Here is a 16,163-nt window from a genome sequence, read left to right as displayed (position 1 = left end):
TAACTCATAAGAAATAGAAATCACATTCTTCAATCCAATGTCTTGCAATTGAATTAAAGAAATAAAATCTGAAGCCTAATTCTTAGACACAGAATTTCAAAGTAAGGAAAAAGGTCTCCACAGGTTAGGAAGCCCCCAGAGAAAGCTGGTCTATGGAGGAGATCACTCTCAGCTAGGACTTGAAGGACGGTAGCAGCAGAGAGAGAGGGATACTTGGGATTCAGTCATAGGGACCCTGACGGATCCAGTTAGGTTTGGAGCAGTCAGATATGAGGTTGAAGAGGATTAAGGGGCAGTGAGAAGGCAGGCTTTGAATGCCTGGGTGAGAACTTGGCCTTGATCTAACCAATTCAGATGAGTAAGGAGATGAGAGATCCAGAGATAACAGGGAGCTTCAAAAAGTCTGGGTGAAAATTCCATTAACTTTGAATTCCATTTGTCTATGAACTTTCTGAAACTTTCTCGGTTGGTCTGGATATTCTCTGTTGTTGTTGTTATATGCTGCAGAGTCAGTTCCGACTGATAGAGACCCTGTACAGGGTTTCCGAGGCTGTAAATCTTTACGGGAGCAGAAAGCCTCATCTTTCTCCCACGGAACAGCTGGTAGTTTCGAACTGCTGACCTTGTGGTTTGCAGCCCGATTCGTAACCACTACGCTACCAGAGCTCCTGACATTCTCTGTATAGGGTCTGAAATACACGTAAATGAACCAACACAGTAAATACATGTGTTAAAATTTGGTTGCAACCAATGATTCTTATTCAAAGATAAACCCAAGCTTTCACAAGCACCTTCCAGAGATGTTTCATCTTACCTGTCGGTCTATCTCATGAAGTCGATACTCAATGGCCCTCTCCACATACTCCTTTCTATTGGAAAATGTGAGTGGGATACTATTTCCACCAGGGATTATGGGGACCATTTTGCCATCAGCACTCTGGCCAACAAAAGAATCAAGAGGAATCATCTAAGAATGGAAGAAAAAAGAATCTTTATTACATGTAGAAATGACAACAAAAAGTCTATCACACACAAATAAAACAAACAGTAACCAAGTTAACATGTTAAGGAAAAACGCCAGGCAAACAAAACAGGTAGGGCTGATCAGGCAACTTGCAGGGAACAAGCTGACTTATTCAGCTGTCATCAGACATCAGGTTAGACCTTTCTGCCCCAAACCAGAACTGATGAGCTCTGGTCACCATGGCCGGAGCTACACTCTTAATAGGCAGAGAGTAAACTGAAGGGAAAGAACAGAATTTGGGGGCTGGGGCTGAACTGCTCAGGGCAATAATGGATATAGCATGGTCCAACCAGACAGCAACTGGAACATCGTATCTGAATTTCACACAAAAATTCTAGTTGGTACAAAGGGAAGTCAACATCAGCTGAAACAGAATGACCGAGATTACCTCATGGAAACTCTCCTCAGTAATCCCACTGTCTTCAATGTGAAGAATGCTGTTGAGGGTCTGCACGTAGAGTAGGTCCACCTCTTCTAGGTCCTCCAGGGTGAGCGGGACGCAGCACAGTTGCTTCCACACCAAGGGGGCCAGGTGGAGGTCCAGAGGCTTTTTTGTGCGGATGGCAACCCCCATTAAAATTCCCAAGAACTTAAATTGCATTAAGTGTTCATCTAGGCAGGCAGAGGGGTTAAAAAGGAACCTGCAGAATTAAAGACAATAGTTCACACAGAAGTTTCTTCATTTCTATTAGAATCAAGTTAAACAAAGCCACCATGTTAGTCAAGACCTGTGCCACTAGCCATATGTGTCTATTTAATTAAATGAAATTTAAAATTCTATTCTTACATCACACTAGACACATTTCAAATGCTCAACAGCCAATGTCGCCTGTGGCAACTATTTTAAAATATGCAAGGGACCATATTTTGGATTATTTTTAGAACCACAAAAGGACAAATTAATTCTTAAGCTATCTGCTCAAAATACCCTAGTTCCCTAAAATAATTTCATTTATTACTTATTAGTCCATGAACCAGAATCCAAAATTAAAAACTATCCAATTCTAAAGGATAATATACAATCACAAATACTAAGTGTTATGACTTGATAGCATAATAACTTGTAATGAATTCTGATGCAGAAAATTCCTGGAGGGAAGCCATGTGGTACTTCAGAAACACAAGGCATCATGACAAAGTCTCAGTTTCTTCTACCCCTCTTTATTACCACTCAGAGGTCCAGTATAAACACCACTTCACGATGGAAATACCTCAGTTTCCCCATCTGTGCAAAGGGAATGACAACAGTACCTACCCCATAAAGTTATAATGAGGATTCAATGGGATAAACATGTAAAGCACTTAGAACAGTAATAGTGCCTTTTACATGGTGAGCACTCAATAAATGTGTTTGTTGTGTTGCTATTACTGTAGCATTCAATAAACACTTGCTGATTGCCTGTCTTACCTGTCCCTATTGTAACCCACTTCTGCAGTGGCATTGGGAGAGGGTATAAGAAGGGCAACTATACCAGTTTCAAGTTCCTGGAAAAGAAAGAGAAACACTGTTTTGAGAAATGGTCAGGAAAGCAATCCAATTACATTCAAGGTCTTACTAAAGAACATTTTGAGGAATTTACAAAGCAATGTGTCAGATAGCTAACCTACACTTTTATTATTTTTGAGGTTTCAGTTTAAAATAAACTTAGTAAAGCCCCATGTGGTAAACATCCTACAAAATGAAAACCAAGCTGAAAAACTGAATCCAGTGCAGGAACTGAGGTAATCTGTGAACAGAGAGTAGTGGTATTTCCAACAGACACAATAGTAGCCAATACTGTTTAAAAGTTATTTTAGTCACAGAATTTATTTTGGAAAAAAAAATTCCTGATACTAGGCAGATACTAGAAATGCTTTGGAAGTCAAGCTGCCACTATTCATCTTAAAATTAGATCAGGAAAAAAAAAATTAGATCAGAACTGATGTAAACACTCAACATTATTGTTTCCCAACCCCTTCTCTCCATCTCCCCCGCCCCTGCATCCCAAGGACTGGCAATTCTACTCTGTTCCAAAAGCACCGAAACAAATCTCAGCATGTGGGTGATTCTGAGTCTGTCCTATTATCTAAGTGTAGATCATGTATCAGTGTTGTTTCATCTGCCAGCATCACAGCAGAAAAATGGTAAATCATCAGCACATGGTTACATTTACTTAATAAGTTATTTTCACAGTCATTTCACAAGCCCTTGTTATAATTCATCTATGCATACACTAACAGCGCAATTGTATGTTTAGACTCTAACAAGGCTCACAAATGCATCCTTGTTATATTTATAAAAGCATGCAAGGCAGAGTCATCACTGGAATCAACACCTTAACAGACGAGGCAGCAGTCACATGCATGAATATACCTGGCACATTTCTGTGATTGTGTCATCAAATACGCCTCCAGCATCATCAGCCCCTTCTCCAACCAGTTTGACCTTCCATGCTCGGGAAGGCAGACGGAGGTCCGAAGCATTGAGCTTAACTACTTGTCTTGCTATTTGGACAAAGATGGGCTTACACTTCCGTCCTCTTTAAAATAAAGAAAGAAGAGAATGAAATACAACTCTCACCAGTTTCCCCAAATCACCACAAGGATCACTTGATGGTAGGTATCTTCCCATCAGTGAATGAACAGGCCAGATTAACAACAATCAAACAACAGCCTCATTGTCACTGTGGTGGTTGTGGCTGTCCTGGAGTCAGTTCCAACTCATAGTGACTCTGAATAAGGTTTCTGAGGAGCAGTTGATGGATTTGGACTGCCTACCTTGTGGTTAGCAGTCCAGTGTTTATACTACAGCACCACACCAGAACATACTCAGGATGAATACAATGTTACTATTTAGCGTAGTGGTTACGAACCCGGCTGCAGGTCCGCAGTTCGAAACTACCAGCTGTTCCGACTATGAGTCGGAACCGACTCCACGGCACGTAACAACAACAACATTCCCCACTTAAGAAATGAGACAGCGAAGGTATACAGAGATTGGTGGTGGTGGTGTGCAGTCAAGTCAATTCCAATTCATAGTGACTCTGTATTGGGTTTCCAAGGCTCTAAGTTTTTATAGGAGCAAAAAGCCTCATTTTTTTCCCACAGGGCTGCTGGTGGTTTTGAACTGCTGACTTTACAACTAGCAGCATTCCCAAAATTCTAACTAACCTGGTTGATATCCTCTTTACAGTAATCTGAGGCCCATAGTTTTTGCCCTGAACCATGGTTTTTCCTATGGAGCGCACCATTGGGAGGGTGTAGACTCTTGGGGCTAACAAAGGTCGAAGTTGTCCCTGTACAATGCCCCATGTGCCAGCATTATAGTGAGATGTACTGTTCTGTAACAGAAAGCAAACGTATCAGAAATAATACAATCTAAGGCTCAAAAAGAAATGACATTTTTCACATCTAGAATATAAATTATTTTTTAAATGGACTCTAAACGCATAACCTTGGATAGTGTATTAATAACTTTAAAAATTAAAAATACACATTTCATATATTTTAATAAAATGATTTAAAAAGAAAAAAAATTTAAATTTTATATTAAGCAAATTTAAAAATTAAGTGAATAAAATATAAAGTTAAATATAAAAACATATACTTTAATAAAGTAATTTAAAAAATAATTCTAAATTAGAAATAAAAAGATAGTATGATCATTATAAAAGTATTGTTGAAAATACAGACACACATACACATGCCCAGACAAAATCATTCATAATCCTACTACATATTAACAACTAACACTTAAATCTCTTTCTATCCAGTTTTTTCTGTGTGCACACATTAGTCACATTGTTGACACTGTATCACTTATACAATTTTCAGCTGCTTTTCCCACAACTTTATATCCCAAGCATTTCTCCAACTAATTAAAAAGTTTGCTAATACTCTGTTTACAGTTACATGGTATTCTGTGCCTAGTTGATTATCTATTTCTAATAGTGAGTTGTCAAGTCTCTCCTATGTCCCAAACAGGTTTCCTAAAGAATTTTGGCAATTTTCCAACTGATACATACATTTTGGCAGGTAGGCCTATACACTAAACATACAACCATTTGCTAAATTACCAGGCTATTCTATTAAGGCAGTCAAATCAGCCAATTTTTTTTCTCTTCCACAGGACCCAGAATGTTCATTTATAAGAAGACTCATACATATATATAAGATTCATTTATATAATAGCCAACTGGACTATGGTACTAACAGGTGAGTGGGCTGAAGCTTTAAAATCATAATTTGTAGAAAACACATGCTTAGCCGTGGAGAAACCCCAACAGGGAAGGGTGTATGAAGAGCCTTGGTGTCCAGAAGTATGATCCCCAATATCTGGACTACCCCTAACCTGGCAATCAAATGGGAACAGAATTACTGTCTTTTCTGCTCCTCCTGGACACTGCAGGTAAAGGAGGTTGTCGCCCTGTGGCCTTACAAGTACTTCAATGAGCACAAGCTGTTACCTGGTTGTTGGGGCTGAGGTTCAGCAGCCTCCAGGATGAGTACATGAGGTCAGAGAAGTGGTAAAGTAGTCGGAGTCTGGCCCTCACGGTATGAATGCTCACTTCCCTCAGTGCCCCATACTGGGGGGGAACTGCATCAGGCAGGCCCAGCTGCAACGGCACAGATACACCTGGCCCAGAGAGCAAATGGGCATTTGTAAAGGAAAACACATTGCTATCATTTCTAGGATTCTTGCAAAATTTCAAACACACAGAGAAATTGAGAGAACTGTACAATGAACACTCATTCCCATCACCTAGTTTCATCTATCACCTAGATCCCATGATTAACATTTTGTTGTATTTGTTTTATCATATATCTATCTATTCCTCTACCACATCAATTCATCCTTTTTTTCCCCTGATGCATCTGTACAGGTTTTAAAGACATCTCCCATCATTATACAGACCTGGTCTTTTTTCCCCCTTTAATTTAGTTTCCCATGCCAATATGAGGCTTGAACAATTCCTCTATCCCATCTGTGCAAAACACACAACCAAAATCCTTCCTTTCACTTTTGATCAAGAAACAAAAATGGACAGCTTAACAGAGTCACCTCCACACTCACTAGGATGACAGAGAGTGCCCATGAAAGAATGCTAGAAAGGAATACATGGCTCATGAAGACTTCTTACCACAAGTTTAAGAGCCCTGTAGAAGCAAAGACTACTAGAATTGCCTACATGGCTATCTTCTTATAAAAATACACAAAGGAATAAAAATAAGGTCTTTAAAAGCTGATTGATTTATTGAGTGCTTGATATGTGCCCTATTGTAAGAGCTTTATCCACATGGGTTAATTTTACTCCTACAACTTTTTGTTGAAATGTTGTTAAGTGCTGACAAGTTGGTTCCAACTCATAGGGACCCTATATAAAGTTTCCGAGGAGCAGCTGATGGGTTTGAACTGCTGATCTTGAGGTTCACAATTCAGTGCTGATCCTACAGGACTCTGAGAACGTGATTAGAGTGGTTGTATCTATAATATTCTTTCTTTAGCTATGTGGTGGTATGCAGATGTTTGATATATTCAATGAAACAGGTACTATTATTATCCTCATCTTATAGAACAGGATACTGAGTCTTATAGTTACAAACAGAGGAGCCCAGATTCAGCCCAGGCAATGTGGTTCAGAGTCTGACCTTTAACCATCACACAGCAAAGCCTGTGGTGGAAGTGAACCAATTCCTTTGGAAGCTAAAGCACTTGAAATTGACAATGCATAGAAGCTGGGTTATATGAAGAAAACCATGGCATCAGGATTGGAGGAAGACTCATTAACAACCTGCAATATGCAGATAATACAACCTTGCTTGCTGAAAGTGAAGAGGACTTAAAATATTTACTGATGAAGGTAAAGAGCACAGCCTTCAGTATGGACTGCATCTCAATGTAAAGAAAACAAAAATCCTCACCACTGGACCAATAAACAACATTCTTATCAATGGAGAAAAGATTGAATTTGTCAAGGACTTCATTCTTGTTGGATCAACTATCAACACTCATGGAAGCAGCAGTCAAGAAATCAAATGATGTATTGCATTAGGCAAATGTGCTGCACAAGACCTTTTTAAAGTGTTGAAGAGCAAAGATGTCAGTTTGAGGACTAAGGTGCGCCTGACCCAAGCCATGGTTATTTTCAATAACCTCGTATGCATGCTAAAGCTGGACAGTGAATAAGGAAGACCACAGAAGAGTTGATGCTTTTGAGTTGTGGTGTTAGAGGAGAATACTGAAAGTGCCATGGGCTGACAAAAGAACCAATAGATCTGTGTTGAAAGAAGTACAGCCAGAGTGCTCCTTGGAGGCCAAGATGGCCAAACTTTGTCTCTCATACTTCGGATGTATTGTCAGGAGGGATGAATTGCTAGAGATAGAGATCATGTTTAGTAAGGTGGAGAGTCAGAGAAAAAGAGGAAGACCCCCAACGCGATGGATTGGCAAAGTGGCAGCATCAATGGGCTCAAGCGTGGCAACAGTAGTGATGTTGGCCCAGGACTGGGTAGTGTTTCGTTCTGCTGTGCATAAGGTTGCTATGAGTCGGTACCAACTTGATGGCTCCTAGCAACAACAAATGCAGGATGTGAGCAGGAGAAAGATGAGGCTTTCTGCTTCTGCAAATATTTATAGCTTTGTATACCTTATACAGGGCCACTATAAGTTGTAACTGACTTGACAGCACTTAACAACAACAACAACAACAAAAAAGCACATCTTTTAAATGTAAAATAGTGCTCAGTTGTTGCTCTGAAATGATAAATTCTTGCTAATGGAATGTGTTTTCTTCTTGCATAGAGGCAAGCAAAGGGGAATGCTTCAAGCATATAGCGCACTGCTGAAACCACAGCTGCAGGGACATGGGGAGGTCATTCCTTACCTGGGGCTCTTGGTGGGACCGGTGGTGCTGTCCAAGCAGCACTGTGGCAGCGGCCGGCTGAGATCTGCCCAACGTTTTTCCCTTGCAAGACTGTCACTAGAGTTGGTTCTCGGACATGGTTGGTGTGGCCTAGGCCAAGCTGGGATTCAATTACAAATACACAAGAGATTCAATTAGAAAGAGGAAGAGAAAAAGCCAAGATGATAAAATTGGTCTTGGATGGTTGTTGTTGTTAAGTGCCATCAGGTCGATTCTGACTCATAGTGACCCTGTATAAGATTTCCAAGGAGCAGCTGGTGAGCTTGAACCGCTGACCCTGCAGTTCAAATGACTTGGCAGTCTGGCACATTAACCCACAGTGCCACACCAGGACTCCATTGGTCTTAGATGGTAGAAGATATAAATGAGCTAATGATATTGTTTCAAAGCAACATCATCAGAATAATTAACGAAATTCTGATTTTCTCTACCAGAACAGTCTCTATAGCTCAGACTGCCTCCGAAAAACTTGGCTGAAACAAGGCCATCTCAAATTTAGTAGATAAACCTTTATAACTGAATATTCTTTTTTTTTAAAGTTTGACTGAATACATTCTTGGATTCCACTTCTGGAGAAGGAATTCATTTTGGAAAGTTAAAAAGTAACAGAACGATCTGTAAGAGCTTTGCCTTAAAACATACTGTTCTCAATTTTTAACATGGAATAATATGAATTACCATAATGCATGATGATCATTAATAAATGTATTTATAAACATATACAGAGTTCTGGTATGGCACTATGGGACAAGCACTGGGCTGTAAACCATAGGTCAATGGTTCAAACCCACCAGCTGCTTCTTGGAAAATTTATACAGGGTTGTTATGAGTTGGTACCAACTCAGTGGCATTTAACAGCAAAAATAACATAAATATGCACAGAAGCAAATTCTTACTTCTTAATCTCTGGTCTTAGGATCACACCAGGATACCCAATGTTTCAGCAGCCAAACCCCTTGCAATTTTATAGGAAGGACCATGTCAAGGCCCTGCCAGGAACTCCAATGGTGTCTTCACCATAACTCTCTTCTCATAAAAGCAATGTGCCACCATTGATGAGTAGCTTTCCCATGTACCAACACAGTGAGGAGACCAAGGAGCCAAACACAGGCTACTGTGAATAATACTGGATTTTACACTGGAGGGGCCCTGGTGTTAAAAGTCAGACGCAGAAAGAATTTACAGAGGAAAGGGAGGTAGCTCTGCATGTGGGCCTAAAAGTCACTGTTATAGCAGTCATTTCAGACACCCCCACCATGGCCTCTCCTTCCTCCATTTATAGAGAAGGCTGAAAAAGCACTTCAGTCCCATCTTTGCCCAACTCAATTTGTTTCTCTAATGGGGGTGATGGACTTCCTGTATAAATACAAAAGTATTCTGTAAAATGCCAACTTATAATCTACAGTATTGTTTCATTCTTGCCATTTTCCAGACCAAATGATGCTTTTGGGACCTAATCTGCAAACACCCACAGTGACTTATTTCAGTCCTACAATTCTTACCCAAGGAAGCAATTCTCCGCCATGCTTAGTTAACACAGCTTCAGTCTACACATCTATCATCTCTGTTGTCATCACTATGTTGTTGTTGTTAAGTGCTGTTGAGTTGCTTCTGACTCAGTGCTCCTATATACAGTTTCTGAGAAGCAGCTGGTGGGTTTGAACTGCTAACCTTGTGGTTAGCAGTCCAGTGTCCATCCTACAGCACCACACCACTGCACATCCAACAGTCACTTTCTTGATCTCATCTTGAAGCACTGTCACAGTGTGCCATTTTCCACATCATCTTATTTGTGGTGAGAATATGACAGCAGAACATTCCCTAATTTAAAAATGTCTGTATTTGGAGTCCTGGTGTGGCGCTGTGGGTTAATGCGCCAGACTTGCAAAGTCATTTGAACTGCAAGGTCGGTGGTTTAAGCTCACCAGCTGCTCCTCAGAAACCCTATACAGGGTTGCTATGGGTCGGAATCAACTCAACAGCAGTTAACAACAACAACATGTGTAATTCAGTGACATTGTTTACATTCTTCATGTGTGCCATCTTGCTGTCCTTTCCAAGTGACTCCACCACCATTAACATAATCTCAATGCTTCATATGCAAAAACTCCCCTTTTCCTCCTCCCTTCCATCCCTGGTACTCAACTAATTAGCTTTGGTCTCTATATATTTTTATTTCATGTGAGTGAGATCATACAGTATTTGCCCTTATGCAAGTGATGTATTTTGCTCAGCATGAATTCAAAGTTCATCCATGCTGTGATATATAAAAGGACTTCATTTCTCCTTGTGGCTAAGTAATATTTCTTTGTATGTATACATCACATTTCCTTTATGAATTCACCTGTTGATGAACACTTAAGTTGCTTCTCTTATAAAAAGTACTGCAATGAACACTGGTGTGAAGGTTTCTGTTTGTCTTCTTGCTTTCACTTCTTAGGGGTACATATCTGGGATTGGCCTTAGGATTGCTGGGTCATATAGCAGAGTTCCTATGCTCGATTTTTTGAGGACCCACCACATTCTTTTTAGCAGTGACTGTCCCATTTTATAATCCCACAGCAATGAATGGGGATTCTAGTTTTCCACAATTTTACCAATACCTGTTATTTTCCCTTTTTTTGATCACTACCATTCTAACTGGGGTGAGATGGTATATAATTGTGGTTTTGAGTTCTGGCATGGCACTGCAGATCAATTTGCTGGACTGCAAGGTCAGTTTGAACCACAAGGTCACAGGTTTAAGCTCACCAGCTGCTCCTTGGAAATTCTATCCAGGGTCGCTATGAGTCGGACCCAACTTGACAACAGTGACTAATTATGTTGAGCACCTAATTCATGTGTTTGCTGGCCATTTTATCCCTTACTTATGAGAACACTTTATTTTCTTAGAGTTTATCTTCCTTCCTGGCTTAGGCCTCAGACTGGATCTTCTATCCATACTTTCCCTACGTGATTCCATCTGGACCACAACTTTCAATACCACGTATGAGGGGGCTTCAAATTTTGTGGAAAAATTGAATGAAAAGATAGTGGAATTCTCCCACGTACTTTTTAAAGCCCCCTTGGATTTGTTGAGGTCTCCCTCATGTATCGCTCCCCCACTCAAGACGTCTTTTTCCTGACTTGGAAGCTCAAAAAACCATCCTCTTGACATCTCCACCTGCATTTCTAAATGGTATCGCAAATATAATTTGCCTACACCAAAGCTCTTGATTTGTAAGACATTCCTCACCCAAACCAAAACCCAACTCAGCTCTTTTCCCAACCTTCCCCTCCCCATCATTGTAAACTGTACCATTTATCACCCAACTGCTCAAGTCAGAAACCTAGTCATTTTTCTTGCTCCCTAGAGTGGAAAGATAATGCTGCAGTCATGATGATAACAGATGCAAATACCTACATAGTGCTGCCTACTACGTGTCAGGCACTTTTTGACATAGTAGACACACATACACCCAGTCGATCCTCTTAATCACCCTGCTGTCATGAGGTACTCAGGGCATTATGGGAATTACTATACATTCCCCAGCATATCCCTTTCCCAAATGAGGAATGTTGTCAGGTTACTGGAATATGAAAGAGCAGCAAGCATGTGAGTTCCATGTTTACCTGCCCCTCTGAGTTGCTTCCCCAGGCATATACATCTCCTGTTGATGCCAAAGCAAGTGTGTGTTCAGCACCAACTGCCACATCTTCGATGACCACTCCAGCCAGGACAGGGATCTGCTGAGGTCGATTATGATTGCGAGCGCGCCCCTCTGGAAGGCCTATCAAGCGATCTGAAAAGATGGCAAGAGGAAATGTTATAGATGGCACACCACAGTCCTTTCATGTTTCCTAGTGAGACATTTAACTTTTTATGGTGGAATGACAATAACATCTATAATTCATTGGGGCGAAAGTAATAATTTTGGCAAGGTATAATGGATTTTGAGTGACTAAAATTTTATAAACTTTTAATACTAAAAGTTGTTATTGTTAGGTGCCATCAAGTTGGTTCCAACTCATAGTGACCCTATGCACAACAGAATGAAACACTGCCTGGACCTGCGACACCCTCACAATTGTTACATTTGAACCCACTGCTACTTCTACTGTGCCAATCCATCTCATTGGGGGTCTCCCTCTTTTTCTCTGACCCTCCAACTTTATCAAATATGATATCCTTCTCCACTGACTGGTCCCTCCTGATAATATGTCCAAATTACGTGCGACAAAGTCTTACCATCTTGGCTTCTAAGGAGCATTCTGGCTGTACTTCTTCCAACATAGAGTTGTTTGTTCTTCTAGAAGTCCATGGAACTTTTAATATTTTTCTCCAACATCATAATTCAAATGCACCAATTCTGTGGCCTTCCTTATTCACTTTTCAACTTTCGTATGTATATGAGGTTACTGAAAATACTATGGTTTGGGTCAGGTGCTCCTTAGTCCTCAAACTGACATCTTTGCCCTCCAACACTTTATAAAGAGGTCTTGGTGCAGCAGATTTGCCCAATGCAATATGTCGTTTGATTATTTGACTGCTGCTTCCATGAATATTGATGGTTGATCCAAGTAATATGAAGTCTTTGACAACTTCAATATTTCAAATATCATGATGTTATTTACTGGCTCAGTAGTGAGGATTTTTGCTAAATGTTAAGGCCTCCTTAGTCATAAAAACAAAGAATAAATCTAAAATCAGTAGCTTATTCCTGCAATATCTTTGTATCGGAAAAGATTGGCACATAGTTTCACAAAGGCTCTCATGTTCCTTGCATCCTAAAAAAACACCACTCAACTTACCTCACCCTCAAACTACCACCCCTCACAGATGCTGCACTGGCTCTTTCAAAGCCAACTCTCTCTCAGTCCTCTCCCTGTGCTCATGGTGCCCTTGACTCACATTACCCATTTTCTCCCTGCGTTTCTCAGACTCTATTAATGTAGTTTTTTTCTTTTCTTTTCTTTTCAACTTTTAATTGTTAGTTGAGTGAAGGTTTACAGAGATCATCAGTTTTAAATTTAAAAAAGCATATACTTTGCTTCATTACAATAGTTGCAATCCCCTCCATGTACCAATGTTTAACAGTATCTACCGCTATTGAATTGTCTCCTGCTACCTTCATCTTTCCTCTGCTAACCTTCCTCTTGTGGTATATTACCTGCCCCATCACCTTTGTTAATATGTGTCTGCCCTCTAGCTTGTGAATAACTTTACCTCCTGTTCCTCTTCACTGTAACCATCACAGATTGTTGCTTTTGTCAAAAAAAGATTTTCTTAGCTTTAACATCATTAGTCTCAAATATGCCCTTCTGTGACTGACAAATTTCGCCAAGTTGTGAGGTATTTCACAGTTTCATCATTATTCTTCAACATTTTGTAGTATTCCATTGTGTGTATGTAATAAAGTTTGTTTAACCATTCTTCTGTTGATGAGCATTTAGTCTGTCTCCATCTTTTAGATAAAGTTTCTTGTAGATAGCATATTGAAGAATCCTGTTTTCTTATCCATTCTGTTCTCTATGTCTCTTGGCTGGTACCTTTAATTTATTTACATTCATTGTAATTATCAACAGGTATGAATTATTTGGATTCCTTGTGTGGCGCTTTAGGATCAGCACTGGACATTGAGCTACAAGGCTGGCAGTTTAAACCCACCAGCTGCTTCTTGGAAACCCGATATAGGGTCAGTATGAGTTGGAACTGACTCGATGGCATTTGACAACAACAACAAATGGATTGATTACTGTAATTTTCCTGTGTTTGTTTTCTTTTCTTAAGTTTTTATTGTGAATTGAGTGATAGTTTACATGGGGGAACATTAGTTTTACACTGAACCTATCGTATTTGTTTCAGTGCAATGATTACAATTGTATTCGTTTCATTGTAATGATTATAATCCCCTGAACGCTTCATCATTCAACAGTATTTGTTTCTGTTCCCTCTGTTTTTTGTTGGATGTACACCAAAATACTCAGGAATATACAATCATTCAAACAGCCTAAGGGCACACCCTGTAAGCCTGCCCCCCAGGTGCCAGCTCACATCCCCTCTCCCTCCATGAGTCTAGGGTCCTGAGCTACTCTATCTCCCCATGTCATCGTTTCTGCCTGCATCTCTGGCATCGCTGCTTCTCTGGGTAAGGTCCCACACTCTGCTCCTACTCTTCTTTCTTGATGGTCCCAGGGTTTTCCGCTCTGGGGCTGTAAGATTGACCACTCACCCCTTTTTGCTATAAAACTACCTTTACAGTTGTGACAATCACAATTAATCATGATAACAATTATTCACTACTGAATCATGAGAGTCTTGTCCCCATTTCCTTTCACCAGACTTGTCTAGACAGGATGAAAACCACTCAGTGGGGATTCCATCTTCCCTCATACACTCTGAATCTAAACACCCTCTTGAAAACTTGTAAGCCAGTCACTTCATGCCTTTACAGCCCCACTCCCACCCCCACCCCATTTTAGGCAGCCAATGTCTAAGTTGTCCGTCCCTATCATATTAATATAATTTTAATTACTACCATGATTCCGGGTGTGATGCTGTAGGATCAGCACTGGATCTTGAACCACAAGATAGGCATTTCAAACTCACCAGCTACTACTCAGAAACCATATACAGGATTGCTAAGAGTTGGAACCAACTGATGGCACTTAACAACAGCAACATTATGCTGTCAATGCCCTAAACCTATATGTCTATAATCAATCGCTCTAGAATTCTATATCCAAAATCCTAATAGTCTGCTGGACATCTCCATACATATATCTAAAGCAGGTGCTCTCGATTCTATATGACCAAAATGAAATTTATCTCTTCCTCTTATACCAGCTCCTTATCCTCAGTTAATGATCTCCCACATCCAGAAACTTCAGTCATGGTTTACTTCTTCCCCTTCCTTTTCCTCAGACATGCCTCACACATCCACTAGTCACTAAAACTTGCTAAGAAGTTCCACTGACATTGCCAAAGAATAATATCATGGATGACTGGGTTCTGAATCTATTCAAGATTTGAACCCACAATGTCTATAAATTCTTCCAGTTCCTAAGTCCCCAGTTCCTGAAAGGGCTGAGGAGTAAAGCAGGATGCAGAGGAGCTCCAGTGGTTACCCACAAATATATTAGTAGTAGGCAGTGTTTGTAGAAGCAGGAAAACAGGTGAGCGGCATTGGAAGGAACTCTTCTGGCAAGAGTGAAGGCCCTGACATGATGGGTCATGAAGGGGGCAAGGAGTTTTCCCTATTACAAAGTCTAGGAAGGGAGAACAAACAAGATGATGGATCGGGTGGCAGTGCAGTGAAGAGCTCAGTCAACAACAGCACAGAATACTGGACCAAGCAGGCTCAGGGGATGTTGCCAGGACTCTGAACCACATATAAAGGAATATTTAGAAGGTTGGAAGGTTTACAGCTAGGAGAATTTATAGCAGAAGCAAGAAATCCATTGCTTTTTAATTTAAGCTGCTCCCAGAGCTGTCATTTTGGGTGAGACCAACGGGGGAAGGATCACAGCAGCAACAGATGCCTGACAGAACCGCGGAGATAAGGTGTGGACATTTTTTTTGGTTTTGGTACCTGGTCATTGGTCCCTCGCTGTCTGAGCACCTCCATTCTGGTGACTATAGGGGTGCCTAAGCGAGTGGACACTCCAGCCTCGCCCTCGTAGGGTTCTACTACGCATTTGCACAGATCTCCTCAAAATTTAAAGAGACCGTTTCCACTTAAAACCAAATGGCCACAGCTGGCCCTGAATTGTTTACAACTAGAAAAAAGGCCTGAACGGGGATTGTGGAGCAGGACAGGCCGACTAAAAAACAAATACGCCAAAAATTAAATCCTAAGTTACGTCAAAACAACCAACAGTGGCATCTTGAAATTTCTCAGGAAGAAGAGTGAAAAGGGAAGCCCATTTCCTGATCACATCTACCTGGAGGCAATCAGAAAACATAAAAAATACCAAAATACACACCCATCTAAGTATTAATTCCTGAATATGCCCAAAAAACAGAAGCAGATGACCATATCTGCACATGTGCAGAAACGAGATAAAGTGACTGAGGCAAATGAGCTGGAAGGAGACCTACACTCCATACTAGAAGATGGGCAGGCTTTGGAAATGCCTAAGAAGGAATTCAGAAAAATGATTATAAAATATATCAAAACACTATACAATGGAGTTGAGAAAAATAAGGAAGAAGTCAGGAATGCGCTACAGGAACAATCAAATAAGATAGATACAGC

General features: G+C 40.5%; 1 protein-coding gene across 1 annotated transcript in view; it reads right to left on the bottom strand.

Moving 5' to 3' along the window:
- Positions 1-16,163, bottom strand: part of HERC1 (HECT and RLD domain containing E3 ubiquitin protein ligase family member 1) — a 257,233-nt gene that overhangs the window by 3,526 nt on the left and 237,544 nt on the right. The window contains 8 exon segments of the mRNA XM_006831850.1: positions 815-967; positions 1,413-1,665; positions 2,433-2,509; positions 3,378-3,543; positions 4,175-4,344; positions 5,470-5,639; positions 7,888-8,026; positions 11,539-11,708. Coding sequence (XP_006831913.1) covers positions 815-967; positions 1,413-1,665; positions 2,433-2,509; positions 3,378-3,543; positions 4,175-4,344; positions 5,470-5,639; positions 7,888-8,026; positions 11,539-11,708 — 1,298 coding nt within the window.

The sequence above is a fragment of the Chrysochloris asiatica genome, unplaced genomic scaffold (assembly GCF_000296735.1).
Source record: "Chrysochloris asiatica unplaced genomic scaffold, ChrAsi1.0 scaffold00004, whole genome shotgun sequence".
In the NCBI taxonomy this organism is placed as follows: domain Eukaryota; kingdom Metazoa; phylum Chordata; class Mammalia; order Afrosoricida; family Chrysochloridae; genus Chrysochloris; species Chrysochloris asiatica.
Note: the sequence above shows the minus strand (reverse complement) of the source record. Positions and strands in the feature narration are given on the sequence as shown.